Genomic DNA, 17,792 nt, shown 5'->3' with positions numbered 1-17,792 from the left:
CAGAATGGGAGAAAATTTTGCTTAACAAGGCAACTGACGAAGGATTAATCTCCAAAATATACAACCATCTCATATGGTTTTATATAAAAAAATCCAATCAAAATGGTCAGAAGATCCAAATAAACATTTCTCCAAAGAAGACATACAGATGGCCAAAAAACATATGAAAAGATGCTCAACATCACTAATTATTAGAGAAGTGCAAATCGAAACTGCAATGAGGTATTAACTGCACACCAGACAGAATGGCCATCATCAACAAGTTTACAAACAATAAATGCTGGAGAGGATGTAGAGAAAAGGGAACCCTCCTACACTGTTGGTAGGAATGCAAACTGGTCTAACCACTATGGAGAATAGTATGGAATTTCTTTAAAAACTAAATATAGAACTACCATATGATCCAGCAATCCCACTCCTGGGCATATATCCAGACAAAACTACAAATTCAAAAAGATACATGCGCCCACATGTTCATAACAGCACTATTCGCAAAAGCTAACACATGGAAGCAACCTAAATGTCCATTAACAGAGGAATGGATAAAAAAGATGTGGTACATACATACAAGGGAATATTACTCAGCCATAAAGGAGAATGAAATAATGCCATTTGCAGCAATTTAGATGGACCTAGAAATTATCATACTAAGTGAAGTAAGTCAGACAGAGAAAGACAAATGTCATATGAGATCACTAATATGTGGAATGTAACAAAAAGTGATACAAAAGAACTTACAAAACAGAAACAGACTCAAAGATTTTGAAACCAAATTTAGGGTTATGGAAAAGGAAACATTGAGGGGAAGGGATGGATTGGGAGGTTGGGATTGGAATGTACACACTGCAATATACAAAATAGATCAGAAGCAAGGACCTACTGTATAGCATGGGAAAAATCTATATGGGGAAAGAATCAGAAAAAGAATGGATATATACGTATATGCATGGCTTATTCACTTTGCTATATACCTGAAACTAACATAACATTGTAAGTCAACCTTACTCCAATAAAATTTTAGAAAAAAAGAGTCCACAAGACAGTAAAAAAGATTTGAGACAGATGCCCCTGAGCTTTTCTAAACGGACTCTACAAAAATCAGATAGCGTAAATCAATATAAATTGTGTCCTAGAAAATGCTCTGTGACTTGAAGTCAGAAAACCTAGATTCAAGCTTTGATGATTAAGAACAGCATTCCTTCGGGCAAGTCGCTTGCCCTCTCTGGGCCTTGGCTGTCTTACCTCTGGAAGGAGAGTTGATCATCTCACGAGCTTTTTGTGAGGATCAAATAAAATACTGTAGGTGAAAGCTCTTTGTCAAAGTGAAAACACCAAGTTCAAGTATTATTATAAGAAACTCAAGACAAGCCCCTGCAGTTCAAGGGGAGATTTGGAGCTGGCATGGGAGGTAAGGTTATAAAGGAAGATAGGAATAGGATATAGGGACAATGGGATGCTGAGGAAAGCCTGCCAGGTGGCAGAGGTATGGTGAGACACTCCACCATGACCTACCCTCCCAAGAGCCCCTCCCATAGCAATTTCAGCATATTTCACAGTGAAAGTGGACCTGCATTTATATGGGATTAAATTCTGGAGTCAGGGCATGATGGGAAAGAGCATGAAGAGTCAAAATCATTCTTATTTATAAATCACCTGGAAAGGGTAACATATATGGTTTTGTAATAAACCCCTATATAGCAATTTTTGATCATATTATAGTTTGAAGTCCTGAGGCAGATGTCCAGGTATCTAAATCTTTCTCCCGTCCAATAATTATCAAAGCCATATGGTGAACAGAGGATGGGTGGAGAATTCTGAAATGTTGCCTGCACAGTTTATTCTGGTTTTGTTATTAAACTGCTCTAACCTGATAGCTGTCAATGGGTGGGTTAGCTGCTGTGGTGAGATATAGGTAAAACAATGCAGACAAAAACATCTATCACAGAGTGATGTGCAACGCATGAATCAGATGTGAAAGCAAACCTGCTTCAGTAGGAGGACAGATACAGAAGACTTTGAAAGGGGGTTTCCTGTCCTCCCACAAGCTAACATTTCGCGGTGTGGCCCACAGACCAGCTGTCACTGTCCTGACCTGGAGCATTGGGCCCAGCCCACCCCAAGCAAGGTGTGAGTGTGCCAGGGGAGGGTGTGAGGGCCCACTAGTCAGAACAATATGGGACCATTGTATTGCCTTGTTACTTAGCTTTTCTTTTGTTTCTTTCTCCCTCCCTTGTTTTGGACATAGATTTATTCAAATTGGTTTTAAATTCATCAAGGGTAGTATCGTTCACATTATAGAATAAATAGAAAATGTGTTTAATACCGCACTGATGGTGCTGATGGAAATACTGGTTGCCAAGGGGGAATGGGATGGACAGGGAGTTTCAGGTTAGAAGATGCAAACTGTTGCATTTAGAATGGATAAGCAACGAGGTCCTCCTGTATAGCGCTGGAAACTATATCCAATGTCTTGTGATAGAACATGAGAGAAGATAATATGAGAAAAATATTGTGTATATATGTATATATATATACACACAATATATATATGTATGATTGGGTCACTTTGCTGTATGGCAGAAATTGACATAACATTGCAAGTCAACTATATTTAATAAAAAAAAATTTAAAAAAAGAAATTCTAGGGAAAAAAGAAATTCTAGTAATCTATAGCTTCATAGACACACCTCTGGGTCAGGGAGAGGGAGCCATAGAGGCAAGGACCTCAGGAGGTGGCCCCTCATGCAGTCTGAATGCTATGCTCAGGCAAGCCAACCCTATGGCCATGGAGCCCAGCAGTCCTCTGTAACAGGAGAGGGCTTTCCACAAAAACTAAACATAAACATCCATGGGAATCACTGGGTGGGACATGAGGATATTAGAGGGCTTATACTCCTGTTTAACTACAGAGAAGGGTGGGGATGATGTTTTATGTGAAACACTTGAGGACAAACTGAGACCCTGTGTCATACAGAACCAGCACCCCCCCATTTCTTCCATGTGAAGCTTACTCTTAGGGTTCTGTAGAATCTCACTATATGTTAATAAATTAGGGGGTAAGTTAATGAATTAGTGTCCTACAGATTTGTTAGGCATAGACCTATCCTCCATGTGCAGGAGGACCCAACAGCTGTAATTCCTGACTCTCAAGATACGTCAGTTCTTGTACAGGGCAGCAGGGCTGCAATGGTGAACAAAATAGAAATAGTCCCAGTCCTTCTGGAAGTTAGGGTCTACTGCAGCCCCATCTAATGGAAAGTCCTCTCTCTGCGGTTTTCATTCTGGTAACTAATAGTCCTGTGTAGCTACTGAATGCTTGAAATATGGCTCATGTGATTGAGGAATTTTAAAATGTATTCAATTAAAATAAATTTATGTTTAAGTGGCCACATGTGGAAATTGTGTACTGCCTTGGGTAGTGTGTCTAGGGGCAGAAGGGTGTGTAATATAAAAGGACTAAGGACTTTCACTTAGAAGATGTGTGTTTATGCCCTGTCTCTGTCCCCACTAACTGTGTGACTTGGAGCAAGTCACATTTATTCAGCCTGCCTTGGTGGGGAGTAACTACCTCCTGAGGTTGCTGTGGAGTTTGTTGTAAATTTATTTTTTTTTAAGTTTCTTTCTTTCTTTCTCTTTCTTTCTTTCTTTCTTTCTTTCTTTCTTTCTTTCTTTCTTTCTTTCTTTCTTTCTTTCTTTCTTTCTTTCTGTCTGTCTTTTTGCCTTTTCTAGGGCCGCTCCCGCAGAATATGGAGATTCCCAGGCTAGGGGGTCTAATCGGAGCCGTAGTCACCAGCCTACACCACAGCTCACAGCAATGCTGCATCCTTAACCCACTGAGCAAGGCCAGGGATCGAACCTGCAACCTCATGGTTCCGAGTTGGATTCGTTAACCACTGCGCCAAAACGGGAACTCCAAGTTTTTTTTTTTTTTTACTTTTAATAAATCACAAAGTACCATGAAAATATGATGTGTAATTTTAATAGGTTCTATTGACATCAACTCTCTTGAGGAAACTACAGTGTTTTCAAGGTCATTTTTCCATAAATTTGCACCATAAAAGATTGTTTAGTTATCCATCATTTGGGTTATTAGTGAAAGCCTCTGAGCTCTGTTAATGAGTAATCATTCTTGTTTCCTATTGTAAGATGTGCAATGGTTGCCACTGCTTTCTATTTATGAATATTACTAGTTGCCTCGTGTTGATGCAATAAATGTTTGAATGCATGTGGTGACCCCCACCAATCTCCAGGCCTCGGGCTAGCTGAGGCACCCTCTTTCATGATTTCTCTTGATGTCTATCAAAAGAGCACTGAGAGATGAAAGCTTTTGCAAATCCACCCCACAACTCTGACTCTGCCCCACAGGAGCAAAATGCTGGAGATTGTACATTGAAGATGGCGGACTGTGTGCTGTGTCCCCCTTGGGCCCTTTACCAGCTGGTGCCCCCTGTGGTGACACATGGGTATTGCAGGTGTACAGGGTGTACCTTACCCGTCCTGGAAAGGGTAGCCCCACGTGCTATTCCTGGCTATGAAACATTTTGGCCCCTTGTTGATTGAGACGGCTGAGATGATAAATGAGTATCCGGCACCCAAGAATCCAACCACGGCAAATATTGTGGAGGTGAACATCTGAAAGAGAAGGAGAAAGACCACCAGGTTCTTAAGGTGTCCAAAGAGTATCCACAGCACTCCTAAGCAGCCTGTTGCTGAGCACGGTGAATATAGGGAAGTTAGGGGTAGAGCCAGTCTTTACTGGAAATAGGGTTGTGGGGTCTCCTAGAATGATTTTTGGTGTCTCATGTGCCCCTTTTCACCCTATCCCCATACCTTTTTCACCTATTCATTGATGACTCAAGTGCTAGTTATGATTTGATACATTTGAACCATGATTTTTAACCTCATTAAGAACAGATGCTCCTTCACAAAGTTAATAATGGAAGACCAGGCTTTTATAGAATCAAAGAATCTTAGAATGGAAAGTGATCTTCAGTTTTCTGGTCCAGTTATCTTGCTGAAGCTAAGTCATAGTGGGGCATCATTTGGCAGGCGGATTCTGTTTATGACAAGGCGTGGCAGCCAAGAATTTCTCCTCATCGGTCCTAGTTATATTCCTTGAATTCAAGAAGATTAAGTCCAACCTCTTTCCCATGAGGTAGCAACCTCTAAAATATCCAAAGATATTTTATATCTTACACAAAAATATTGCCTGCTTTACATCTCTCCACCCCTTCTGCTCTCTGAAAGTTTTCTCTTCTTTGGACTACACAAACCCAACAATTCCAGTTGTTTTAATTTCTTTTTTTTTTTTTTTTTGACCACCCCCATGGCATGTGGAAGTTCTTGGACCAAAGATTGAATCCAAGCCACAGCAGCGACTACACTGAATCCTTAAGCACTAGGTCATCAGGGAACTCCTCTTTTAAATATTTTTATATGACAGAGATTAATTAGTGAAAAATAGACTGCACTAGCATCTTTTTTTTCAAATTATAAAATCAAGATAGAATATAGAATAGATATATAGAATATAAAAGGCAGAAACGGTCCTGGAGCCTATCCAGGCTAACTCTCTCTTAGAGATGAAAAAAAAAAAAAAAAAAGATCTAGAGAGGCACTGTCCATTCTAAAACAGAAATTAGAGAGCAGTATGGAAACATGAATAATTTTGGAAATGGAGGTGAAAAATTATCACCTCTACTGCTCCGGTGACACAAAGGTATAGTGCAGAGCAGAGTTTAAAAAGTCAGCAGACTCAGGCTCAGATCTCAGCTTTACTACTTTTCTCTGTGAGATGACTGCACAAGGGATGTATCCTCAGGGTCTTTGTTTCTTATCTAGAAAAAGGGCATGATAAAGCCTACCTAAGTTAGATGTGCTAACCTGAGCTAAATGTCAGATACTCCCTCTTCCCTCTTTCCCGTGTTACTATCAATCTTTTCACGGTATGTATTCCAGGGTTTGAGGGTTGAAAGGATCAAATTGTACCAGGGCAACTGGAGTCTATGTAATCTATTTAGCAGGGATTCATATTCATAGCATATATAAGTGTATTTTGAGTGCACATTTCCAAGACTGAGCTCTGGCACCACGGGCCATGTCTGACTTCCCATGTAGAACCTACCTTTCCTTCCTTCATATCTCTCACCCGCCCCATACTCTGGAATGTGTCAACTCCCATCACAGCAGCTACCCACAACCATAATGCATAGCTGTTTATGTGTGTCTTGCCCAACCAGAGGACAAATTCCTTGAAGCCGTGGACAGTAGGTTATCTGAAGATAGTTTGGACGTTGCCCGACTCCTACCACCAACTGTACATTTGCTGTTTTCCTTCCTAGCTTATCAAAAGTACAGAATCAAAGGTACTTACTGGATGATTTCATTATTTTTTCTTTTTATGGCTGCACCTGCGGCATATGGATGTTCCTAGGCTAGGGGTTGATTTGGAGCTGCAGCTGCCAGCCTATAACACAGCCACAGCAATGCCAGATCCGAGCTATATCTGCAACCTATGTCACAACTTGTGGCAACATCGGACCCTTAACCCACTGAGCGATGCCAGGGATTGAACCTGCATCTTCATGGATACTAGTCAGTTTTTTAACCCGCTGAGCCACAATGGGAACTCTTGGATGTTTTCAATGACTAGGCTTTCATATTACTTATCAGTTAGATTTTGTTCCCCTTAATTTTTTTTTTTGTGCCTAGGATATCCTAAACCTATTCTCACCATCAAAAAATTTGTGAATATAATCTAGGTCAGAAGTAAAAAAACATTTTTCTCAATTTATCATGGTAGAATGGGCACTCTCCTCAGATGTGAGGGAATTGCCTTAGAGCCCTGTCCTTATTTCATCCGTCATGCAATAGGGCATTTCCTCAAATATGAACAGCCAAGTATTGTGTAGGAAAGACATTAGTCAGAAACAACCCCATTACTATTGGATGACAGAATTATTTAAAAATTTCTTTCTTAACACAGATTTGTTAATAATTCTTAGAAAGTTTACCTCACAGTTCTTAGCTCTGGATATCATAGTTAACAGGCCTTTTAGAGGGCATTCTAATATGAGCACACAGTGTTTACAGTAGTGGAGATAATTAATTTATACTTGCAAGAGGAATGTCTGAATCTGTCTTTGTCTTATGTGAATTGATATTTATGACTAAGACTGAAATTTCCACTGACAGCATCACACATGGATACAAAAATGTCATTAAATGGAAGAGAGGATGTACTGTGAGAAATTTTTCTTTTTTGGCTGTGGCATGCAGCAGCTTGAAGTAGGATCTCAGTTCCCAGGCCAGGGATTAAACCCAGGCTGTAGCAGTGGAAGTGCTGAATCCTAACCATTAGACTACGGGGAAACTCCCTGTGTGAAACTTTTGATGGCTCCAAAGACTTCAGTGAGAGCAAAGACTTTGACGTCAAAGAAGTATGAAAACATTTTAGAATAAATAAATGGGGGAGAAGTAATATCTCAAAAGCATATATTAAAATTATTTTATGGAGTTCCCATTGTGCTTCAGCAGTAATGAACCCAACTAGTATCCATGAGGATTCAGGTTCAATCCCTGGCCTCTCTCAGTGGGTTAAGGATCCAGCATTGCCATGAGCTGCGGTGCAGGTCCCAGATGCAGTTCAGATCTGCTGTTGCTGTGGCTGTTGTGTATGCTGGCAGCTGTAGCTCCAATTCGATCCTTAGCCTGGCAACTTCCATATGCCACGGGTGCAGCCATTAAAAAAAAGACAAAAAAATTATTTTATATTTTATACATGTGATTTAAAATTTGCTATGTCATTGAAAGTTTATGTGAATATTAATGCTAGTCAAGGAACATTTTTTGAAACTTTATGGGAAAATGAGAGATGATTATATATTGTTTTGCCTTATATTTGGGTATACATGATAATTATATCCAGTGTCCTGTACCCTTCACCACTTCACACACACACACACCACACACAATACTCTGCCAACTAACTCCAGATACCCTGTCATTTTCAAATTTCTTTGTAAATGACATTGGTTCTCTCATATAAATAAAACAATAGATAAGGAAAAAATATCTTTTTTTTTTTTGTCTTTTTGCTATTTCTTTGGCCGCTCCTGCGGCATATGGAGGTTCCCAGGCTAGGGGTCGAATCGGAGCTATAGCTGCCGGCCTACACCAGAGCCGCAGCAACGTGGGATCCGAGCCGCGTCTGCAAACTACACCACAGCTCACGGCAACGCCGGATCGTTTACCCACTGAGCAAGGGCAGGGACCGAACCCGCAACCTCATGGTTCCTAGTCGGATTCGTTAACCACTGCACCACGATGGGAACTCCAGGAAAAAATATCTTTTTGCGTACTTGACCTTCTGATCTTGAGTTATATTTATTAGTTGAGAATCATGAAACTATTGACAGGTAAGAATGGAAGAGTATCTAAAATTGCTGTAATAAAAAAAGAAGCTTGCATTTTCAAAAAGGGAGTTTGGAAGTCTGAGGACACCTGGGTTCCAGCCTCTTTGGCATCACCCAGCGCCCCCCCCCCCCCCCCCCCGCCCCCAGCTCTCTGGCCTCAGCTCCCAGTGGTAACAGAAGAAATGGGTGGGCTGAAAAGGTCCCTTCAGCTACAACTCAGGATTTCATCACCACTGGCTGGCAGTGAGAGGAGAAACCTAACTTGCACTATTCCTGCTATATGAGATGGGTAAAGGATTTTAGATATCATTCTTGAAACATTTTAACAGGCAGATGTTTACAGACATGAAAAGTGTGTACAACTGCAAGCAAGCAAGTCTTCATTTTAAGCAAGTCTGAGGAAATCAAAACCAGGTTCTTATAAAATATCAATGAGAGGATTTTCCCCTTTATGGAGAGCCCCCATTGTAAGCACCTCTAGACTAGCCCTGTCCAATTGAAATATAACGCAAGCCCTATATGTAACTTAAAATTTTCTAGTAACCTCCGCTTTAAAAGTTTTTAAAAAGTGAGTTTTTTTTTGTTTTTGGTCTTTTTCTATGGCCACACCCATGGCACATGGAGGTTCCCAGGCTAGGGGTCTAATTGGAGCTACAGCTGCCGGCCTGTGACCTACACCACAGCTCACGGCAACACCAGATCCTTAGCCCACTGAGCAAGGCCAGGGATCGAACCCACAACCTCATGGTTCCTAGTCAGATTCATTAACCACCAAGCCACGACGGGAACTCTGAAATTAATCTTAATGACACAGTTTCTTTAACTCAACATATACAATGTATTATCATTTCAATATGTAATCAACAAAACAATTACTATGAGACATTTTACATTCTTCTTTTGTACTAATTATTTGAAATCTGGTGTGTATTTTATACCCGGGGTACATCTCAATTTAGACCAGCCACATTCCATGTGCTCAATAGCTCCATATGGATAATGGCTACTCTAGTAGACAGTATAGTCTAGAACATTTGATAGATTGATTTTTGGTAGTAAAAGTTTAAAAAATGGATAGATATGGTGTGTACTGATTTCATGATTATGGTTACTCTCAGGAAGGAGGGAAATGTGGTACAGAGGGGGAATGCCATGACTCTCAATTGTTTTATTTCTTGTAAATGTTTTTTGCAAGAAAGGTTTTATTCTTGTTTTCTTTACTCTCAAACATTTTATTTCGTTATAAAACTACCTGAAGAAACTATGGCATCAGTTTACAATTTCTTAAAGCTACAGGTGGTATGTTTTGTTTTTGTATTCACATTTGAAATATCTCATCTTAAAATGAAGAAAATAAATACTCCAAAATTTTTTTTATAATTTTCCAGAATGGATGACTTACATGAAGCAAGGTATACTGTATGTCTCTTTGTTTTAACTAATTTCATTTTCAGAAAAATTAAAAATCGCCAAATTCACTACTCAGAGATATTATCAGTCTTGAAATCAGATGGAGCACCTTCAATTTTTCAGGGGGTCCTGATCCAAAAATTTTCATGTTAAAAGAGAAGTTATTAAAAAATAAAAAGTAAAAGAGAAGTTATTGAAATCAAGCAGAATATGTTAGGGAACAGACACTCTAAACGGGGTGTTTTTTAAAGTAAACAGGCAAAAGGCCTTCAATATTTCTGGAAGGAGACACAATAATTGGGGACACTGGTAACTTCTGGGGAAGGGCGTTGCCAGACTTTGGAATCAGGAATGTGTGGCTTCCTTTGCAGTTTTTGTACTGTGGACGTGTTTTTCCTATTCTAGATGAGTAAAAATAAAGAGAAGCATTGCTGTGCAGTGGTCAAGGGCATGCAGTATAGGCAGATAGATCTGGGTTTGAGTCCTGGTTCCTCCCTCATGACCTTGGGAGTTCATCTTTCTAAGATCTCCATTTTTTCTTCTGTAAAGCAAGGCTCAATAATAACTACTCTCAGAGGTCATGATAAGTAAGATATCTAATCAATAGGAAATAGAGAATCAAAGGTACCCATCTCTAGAAAATCAGACAACCCCCAGGTGCGTCAGGCAATTACATAATGCCTAGTATTTCACTGTTGGGATATCCAGAAATTTCTTTTGCTTATTTCCAAGATTTGGATAATTTCACATGACATTAACAAGCATTTGATAAATATCATTGTTACATAATTTTTTTTTTTTTTTTTAGCGCCACACTTGTGACATATGGAGGTTCCCAGGCTAGGGGTGGAATCAGAGCTGTAGCCACAGCCACAACAATGTGGGATCTGAGCCATGTTTGCAACCTACACCACAGCTCGCAGCAATGCCCGATCCTTAACTCACTGAGCGAGACCAGGGATTGAACCTCCTTCCTCATGGATAATAGTCGGGTTCGTTAACCATTGAGCCAAAATGGGAACTCCATAATAATGTTTTAATGATCATAGCTTCACAAACATTAACCTCCCACAAATACAGAGAGCACAGCTCTGGGGAGAAAAATAAAAGTAAGCAGGTTATCTTGGGGTTGCTCATGTTAAGTTCATATTTCTAGAGAAACATCCGTTGATGTATGTACTGTAAACACTTCCCTTGAAATGCAAGATAATGCCTTCAAATTCACCATGTGTTAGCTTCAAGACCTCCGTCTCTGCTGGGCTCTGAAGGCAGATGATGTGGGATCAGATCCTAGCCTTTTCTGTCAGCTGAACCAGATGGAGGAAGCATGGGGGCTGAGAAGGGAGGAAGAGTGGGTGATTCGGAGATATGGTAGGTACTCTTTTCTTTTTTGGCTGCACCTGTGGCAGGTGGAAGTTCCTGGGCCAGGGTTTGAATCTGCACCACAGCAGTGACAACGCTGGATCCTTAACCTGCTGAGCCACCAGGGAACTCTGGAAACAAGGTATTTTGCAGCTTGGGTAGTGGCAATGTGTTGGGGAAGCATTTCTGTGGATATGAAGTTTCCTCTAAGCAAGTATTCTAAGAGTCATTTAGAGATTACTTGAAGTCTTTTTTCACTTAAACTTTCATATCCTCCTGAATTTTCTGCCTCTGTCTTGGGAAGCTGGGAAGATGGGCTCAGGGGAGGCAAGCGGTCGGTCAGAAACTTAACCTGCAAGAGGCTCAGTTTCCTTATTTATGAATTCATAAATTTAGAAACTTAGTGCCTAACTCAAAGGGTACTGTGAGAATTGAGCCTGAAAAAGTGTGCAAATCACCTTAAATCCTTCCTGGACATTCATTCACTTCATCCACCCAAAATGCACTTACTGAGCACCTGTGTGTCCTCAATACCCCAGATCCTTGGTACTCGCCGCCCTTTCCCTGAACACTAATGCTTGAAACAGCTTCCTCAACCCCTGCAATGCCCTTATGAAAGCTAGCAACTGCCATGGTCCACTTTACAGCAGAGGGTTTTGAAACATAGAAAAACATTTAGTGAAGAGATAGGAATTTACACTTTATTTCTTTTGTAAGTTAATCCATTATTTCAAAAGAATTGTCTTTCTTAACCCCCACCCCCATTCAAACTGGCTGTCCTTCCAAGGAATGCAGTGGAGAATGGCAGGGAGTCAGTGTTCCTGGCCTCAGCAAGTGCCATCCCCAGCAGTGCTCACCACACAGGAGGCGTCCCTAGAGGGCACTGGTGAGCCAAGCTGAGCACAGGAAGAAGCACTGACTCTACACGGAATAGACTGATTTATGATCTGACCAAGATCTTTCAGGACAGGTCTGTCAACCATCTGTAGCTGCCTATGGGTGGGGTGGACTTTTATCTGCCTGATATACTTTAAGGATGCTGAAATACCTGCCTGCCTCGAAATATCTTTTTTTATCATCCCATTATTAAAGACACTCCTTTAAGTCAAGGTCAAGGTCTTCTAAAGTTTCTTATTAAAGCACATATTTAACAAGCAAGAGTTAATAAAATTAACTAGCTGTCCCTTTGGATCTGACAGGTCCATTTTTTTTAAGGGTTAGAGGGCAGGAGCTCCTGATCTACCACGATCGCTACTAGTGAACCTCTAGGATGGGAAGGAAAGCTTGAGACCTAGCAACAGACCCAGGCCAAGGTTTTTGACGCCCACTTTGGAAGACATCCTCCCCTCACAGGTCACCCTGTTCTCAGCTCTCATTTACTCTAATTTATGTAAAAGGGTACAGATCCCTGGGATTGGGTTTCAGTCTTGTTCTGTTTCAGAGGAGCCTTTCCTCCAATTTTTAGTGTCACTACAAAACTATCAATTAAGTGACCTCAAGATTTTTTTTTTTCTCCAGCTCATTTTCTTACTTTATCTCTACAGCCATAACATCCTGCTTCCATTATTTTTATTTTATTTTTTTGGCTGCTCTGGCCAGAGATTGAACCCATGACACAGCAGTAACCAGAGCCACGGCAGTGAAAATGCCAGATCCTTAACCCACTAAGCCACCAGGGAACTCCCTGCTTTCACTATTGATTAATATGTCCTGGTTCTACTACCCAAGGAAAGGGAAGGGAGTGATGCAGCTGATTTCTGGGGCTATTCTAGAAAGACAGCAGAGAAGAGAGGAGAGAGATCAGGACAACTGATGGAGAGCAAAGCTGTGAAGACAGATGTAGGATTTAGTCCAGCAGCCCTTGGCCTAGTCTGTTTCTGCCTCACAGGCCTTTCCACCCAATATTTCTTACACAGTGTTGCTTGGAAGCCCAGTGACCTTAAATATCTGGAGAGGAAGGCTGTGAGCCTTTGGAAAAATAATTCAAATCTTTAGCATTATAGTCCTGATCAGATTATGCTGTAGCTTTTTTTCTTTTTGTCTGTTAAATATCTTTCTTTAAAAATTGATTATCGCTTTGTGCTCCAGAGCCTCAAAACATTAAGGAAATGTGGCTCTAAAGCTGGGACATGAATCCAATAGCCCTTTGGGGTGTGGTGAAGGACTTGATCATGCCCAGGGCAGGCCATTTTTGTGCCAATGTGTAGGCCCAGGAGAATCAGGTTAATTTTTTGTTTTTGTTTTTTTTTTTTTTTTTTTTTTTGAAGAGGAAAAGAAGTAAGATATCTAGATATTTTTGGTGAAATCTTACTATTTTTAAAAGTTGGGAGCTGATTAACAAACAAAGGAACTCCAAGTAAGAAACCCTTCTTCTGGCCATCTAGTTTGTGGTCGCCCCTGGTGCAGGGTGGCTGTGGCTGGTGCCTTGGTTTCCAGCTGGAAGAGCTGGTACTTGATGGGCACTGCCTTGTGGACAGGCAGCCAGTCGCTGGGATGCATCATCCTCAGCTCAGTCACAGTGAGAGCGCCCAGTCAGACCACTTCAATCAGCTGCTCTAAATGTTTCTGAGCATATTGACTCAACTTTGCTTGGAAAAATAGGACTTCTCTGCCTTCCTCTTGGACTCCCCATAAATCTAATTTAAAAACATGTTTTGCACAGTATTTTGAATACTGTTTCACATCTCACTGTGGTTATACATAAACCTAAAAACAAAACAAAACAACCCCCCAATCCTTCTTTTATACTGGTTAATCTTCAGCCTTCTACTCTGCACCAGGGAATGAGCTGTTAGATTTCTAAGCAATTCATCCAAATTCCTTAATTGCTAATTTTTTGCAAGTTCTCATTTCCGACTTATCCCCCCCCAAAAAACTACAAGGTATAATGGGACTACGTTTCAAAGGGAAATGAGTTAACATATTTATTTCTTTCCTTTACAATTAATTATTTTAAAATATTATTATATATAACACACATTATGCAAATATAGCAAATAAATTGTGGTTAATTTTGACATCTTTATAAATGGTGATTTTAGGGCCACATGCGCAGCATATGGAAGTTTCCAGGCTAGGGGCTGAATGCAGCTGCCAGCCTATGATGCCACAGCCATGGCAACGCCAGATCTGGGCAATATCTGCAATGTATGCCACAGCCTGCAGCAATGATGTATCCTTTAACCCACTGAACAAAGCCAGGAATTGAACCAGCAACCTCACGGATACTAGAAGGGTTCTTCACCCACTGAGCCACAATAGGAACTCCTAAATTATGATTTTAAATGCTGCTATAATCATCAATGCTTGATGGTGTTTAAACAGTGAGAACATCCTCTTGGAATGATCTTTGAGCTCATACGGAAAAGCATTAATGTATGTAGAGTGCACCAGCTGCAGCCCTTCATATGTACTCAATACATATTTTTTAGTTGACTAAACGAGCAATTAATGATGAGAAATGCTGATATGTTTCTGTTTCAGGGCAAATAGCTGCACCTTTCCCTTTTTAAAAAAAAATGACTATACCCTCGGCATATGGAGGTTCCCAGGCCTGACTTGTGATTCCTCAGTGACCCCAGCCGTTGTAGGTGGATTCCAAATCCACTGTGCCACAGTGGGAACTCCTATACCTTTCCTTTAAGAGGTTAAGGTGAGAGAATGTAATTCATCACTGGGTTCATGAGTCTCTAAGATGGACAGCTGAAGCTCAGGAAATTAGAGCAGGAGCTTGCCTTATCATCATTCAGACAGTAATTCCAGTTCAGTTTCTTCATTTTTGCCACATCAAGGTACCCGAACTCACTATTCTTCTCTAAGTCAACTCTCCATTTTATTCATTTATATCACCTCTCTGAATGAAAAACTAGAATCACTAATGTATGTAAACACAATGTTACTGATTTTCTCATTAATGTTTCTCATCTCCTGGAGCCGGAGACTTGATCTCACTTTGTTAAGAAAGGGAAATTAAAAACGATTCGAATTAGTAAGGACTAATTTCCATCAAAATAAGAGTTTTCTGGTAGAATCAAGAGGATTGAAGGAGAAGAAAAAAGAAAGTAACTTTGTATGTGATCGAACGATAGAGCATATCTGTATCTGGGCAGAGCTTGTCTGTACTTGGGGAAATTCTGATCTAGTCCCATATCCTTATCTTGTAGATGAGCAGAGGGAGACAGAAAGCAGTGACTCCAGTTGTGGAAATGAGACTCAACCCCACTCCCAGTCTTCTTTCCCTCCTGCTTGGAACAGTGTGGCCCACTATAAGATGTATGACTGCAGAAAACAAGAAAGGAACAGAGGAATTCCCATTGTGGCTCAATGGCTAACGAATCTGACTAGGAACCATGAGGTTTCGGGTTCAACTCCTGGCCTCCAGTGGGTTAAGGATCCGGCATTGCCATGAGCTGTGGTGTAGGTCGCAGATGTGGCTCCAATCCCTCTGTGCTGTGGCGTAGGCCAGTGGCTACAGCTCCAATTCGACCCCTAGCCCGGGAACCTCCATATGCCACAGGAGCGACCCTAGAAAAGGCAAAAAGACAAAAAAAAAAAAAAAAAAAAAAAAAAAAAAAGAAAGAAAGAAAGGGAACAGAGGTCCCAAGGCAAAGTCCAGGTAGAGGACGGAAATGCTGGGCTCTGAGGCAGTGAACTTGCTGGTGGTAAGAATCGAGAGTTGAGGGGGCCATTGGGGAGAAGACAGGGTTATTGTCTGTTATTCTGTCCCACTCCCCTTTACTGATGAGGTGACGCAGAGCCAGAGAAGGGAAAGGCCTCGCCAGGGAACTCAGGGCTTCTCAGTGGCAAAGGGAGAGTTACAGCCCTTCTGCCTGCCAAACCTGTATTTTTTATACAGCACTGCTGCACTTTTCCAACTCTGCCTGTTTATAACATTTTAAATGGTACTCATGCCTTTATAAGTATGAGGGCGATGGTTTTTAAAATTTAGGATAATTGTCACTTTGCTCCAGCACGAATCCCATCGTCATCCTCCTACCAGCTGCTCCCAAAGTCCTTCCTGGGGTTGGTAACTTCTCCATCCCCTGTCACCCACCTCCGCCAGCACAAGGAGGCAGTGCGAGGGAGCAGGAGGGCACAGAACCAGAGACTCACCGCGAAGCGCTTCCCGCAGCTCTCGTTGCCACAGCACCCACAGCAGTCATTGTTCTTCAGGCCCAAGAACACCAGTGCAGGGAAGATCATCTATAGGCAAAAGAAGCACCTTAGAGGGACTCTGGTTTGGTCATGAAGGGGGTGCCCATGCCTGCCTGGCTGTGTGAGGAGCCACACCTGTGATGTGGGACTTGGTGGCCAAGGGGTATGGCAGGAACTAACAGAGCCTGGCTGGTGGGTGGACAAGTGTTGAGTATCCGGGTTCTATTTGGCCTAAGGGCAGCTGTTGAGAGGCAGGATGTCGAGATTTGACACCCTGTGTTCCCATTTACATGGTGGGTCAGGATAGGGATTAAAAATCCTGTCCTCAATGGTCGTGAAACATAACCAACCTCTGTTGGAAATGAGGGAATAAAGAAATCATTAGCACAAGAGTGGAAGAAGAATCCACTGACACCTGCTTCTCTTGGTGGTTTTCAGTCATTTACTAGAAAACTGTGTTCACCTCCTCCCCGACCACCACCCTGCACCCCAGCGTTTTCTTGTTAAAATGAAGAAATTATGCGGCAATCAGTTCGGTTCAGGAAATTCAACTGACCCATGAGAACTGCTAGCCTAAGCTTGGGGATTCATCACTTAGTCCATTTAATGAACGTGTCTTTGGCCGGTCCCAATGGGGAAGGGCAGAAATTAAAGCGCTAACTTTTCATCATGCAGTGCTTGGGCTTTTGTTAGCAGCCAAATCTCTTCCTGTTTAGTCAGTACCCACTTTTAAAAGGATAGGGTGAATATATCCTCTGGGGGGATTTTAAGGCTTCCCTACTCACCAAAACTCCACTTCCTAATATTCCTCCAAAAAGCCAGACTTCATCGGAAAGGTGGTCATTGTTGTCTATCACTTTTCCTCCAGGGAAAAATAGCAGGATGTTAGCCAGGAAGCCAAACACAGTGAGGGGAATGAGGGTGCCCCCCAGGCACTTGGCACAGCTCCCAGTGCACATGCTGGAGATGGAGATACAAGGTTTGTGATACAAAGTCCTTCGCTGCCTTCTTCACAGGCTCTCTTCAAATTATTGGCCACAGCGTCTTAATAATTGTCCACAAGTCAATCCGTATTTTGGAGCTCAGAAACGAAATCAGCCCGTGAACTGTGTTCTTGGAGTTGCTTCAGCCTCTCAAATACAGCAGAACCTCGATGGCAACAGGCATTTATACATTCTGCTTGACACTAAGTCCTTTCTTTTTTTTTTGCACCCTCATAAATAAGATTACGTCCTTTGCAATCATTTTGCCATGGAGACCAATAACCTCTGTTAATAATCCACCAGCATAGACAAGATACTCAACCTTGTTGCAGTAGAATATAGGGCTGAAACAAACAGCATCTGGAAATACTGCACCTTTAATCTGACAATGCCCCTACCCAAATCAAGAAATATTTTCCCCAGGCTCTTTATAAATCACTGTAAAATTGAGTTACATCCTAGCTAAAAC

The 17,792-nt window shown here is 41.4% G+C and overlaps 1 protein-coding gene across 2 annotated transcripts in view; it reads right to left on the bottom strand.

Annotated features, from left to right (window-relative positions):
- The window catches only part of TM4SF4 (transmembrane 4 L six family member 4), a 29,123-nt gene extending 11,642 nt beyond the window's left edge, over window positions 1–17,481 (bottom strand). The window contains exons 1-3 of one of the 2 annotated variants that reach the window (XM_003132480.6): window positions 17,126–17,481; window positions 16,299–16,388; window positions 4,493–4,632 (exon numbers count right to left, since the gene is read on the bottom strand). In XM_003132480.6, the coding sequence (XP_003132528.2) occupies window positions 4,493–4,632; window positions 16,299–16,388; window positions 17,126–17,299 (404 nt within the window). In that variant the 5' untranslated portion in view covers window positions 17,300–17,481. Of the gene's footprint in view, window positions 1–4,492; window positions 4,633–13,212; window positions 15,688–15,838; window positions 16,389–17,125 lie in introns of those variants that run through there. The other variant, XR_014822579.1, reaches the window with a different exon arrangement.
- Between the last annotated feature and the right edge of the window lie 311 nt (window positions 17,482–17,792).

The sequence above is a fragment of the Sus scrofa genome, chromosome 13 (genome assembly GCF_054392235.1).
Source record: "Sus scrofa isolate SSC_HxYL_T2T_F1_AM1 chromosome 13, Sscrofa_HxYL_maternal_Yorkshire_Landrace_v2.0, whole genome shotgun sequence".
Classification (NCBI taxonomy): Eukaryota; Metazoa; Chordata; class Mammalia; order Artiodactyla; family Suidae; genus Sus; species Sus scrofa.
The sequence above is the reverse complement of the archived record's forward strand: the minus strand, read 5'-3'. Positions and strand labels throughout refer to the sequence as shown.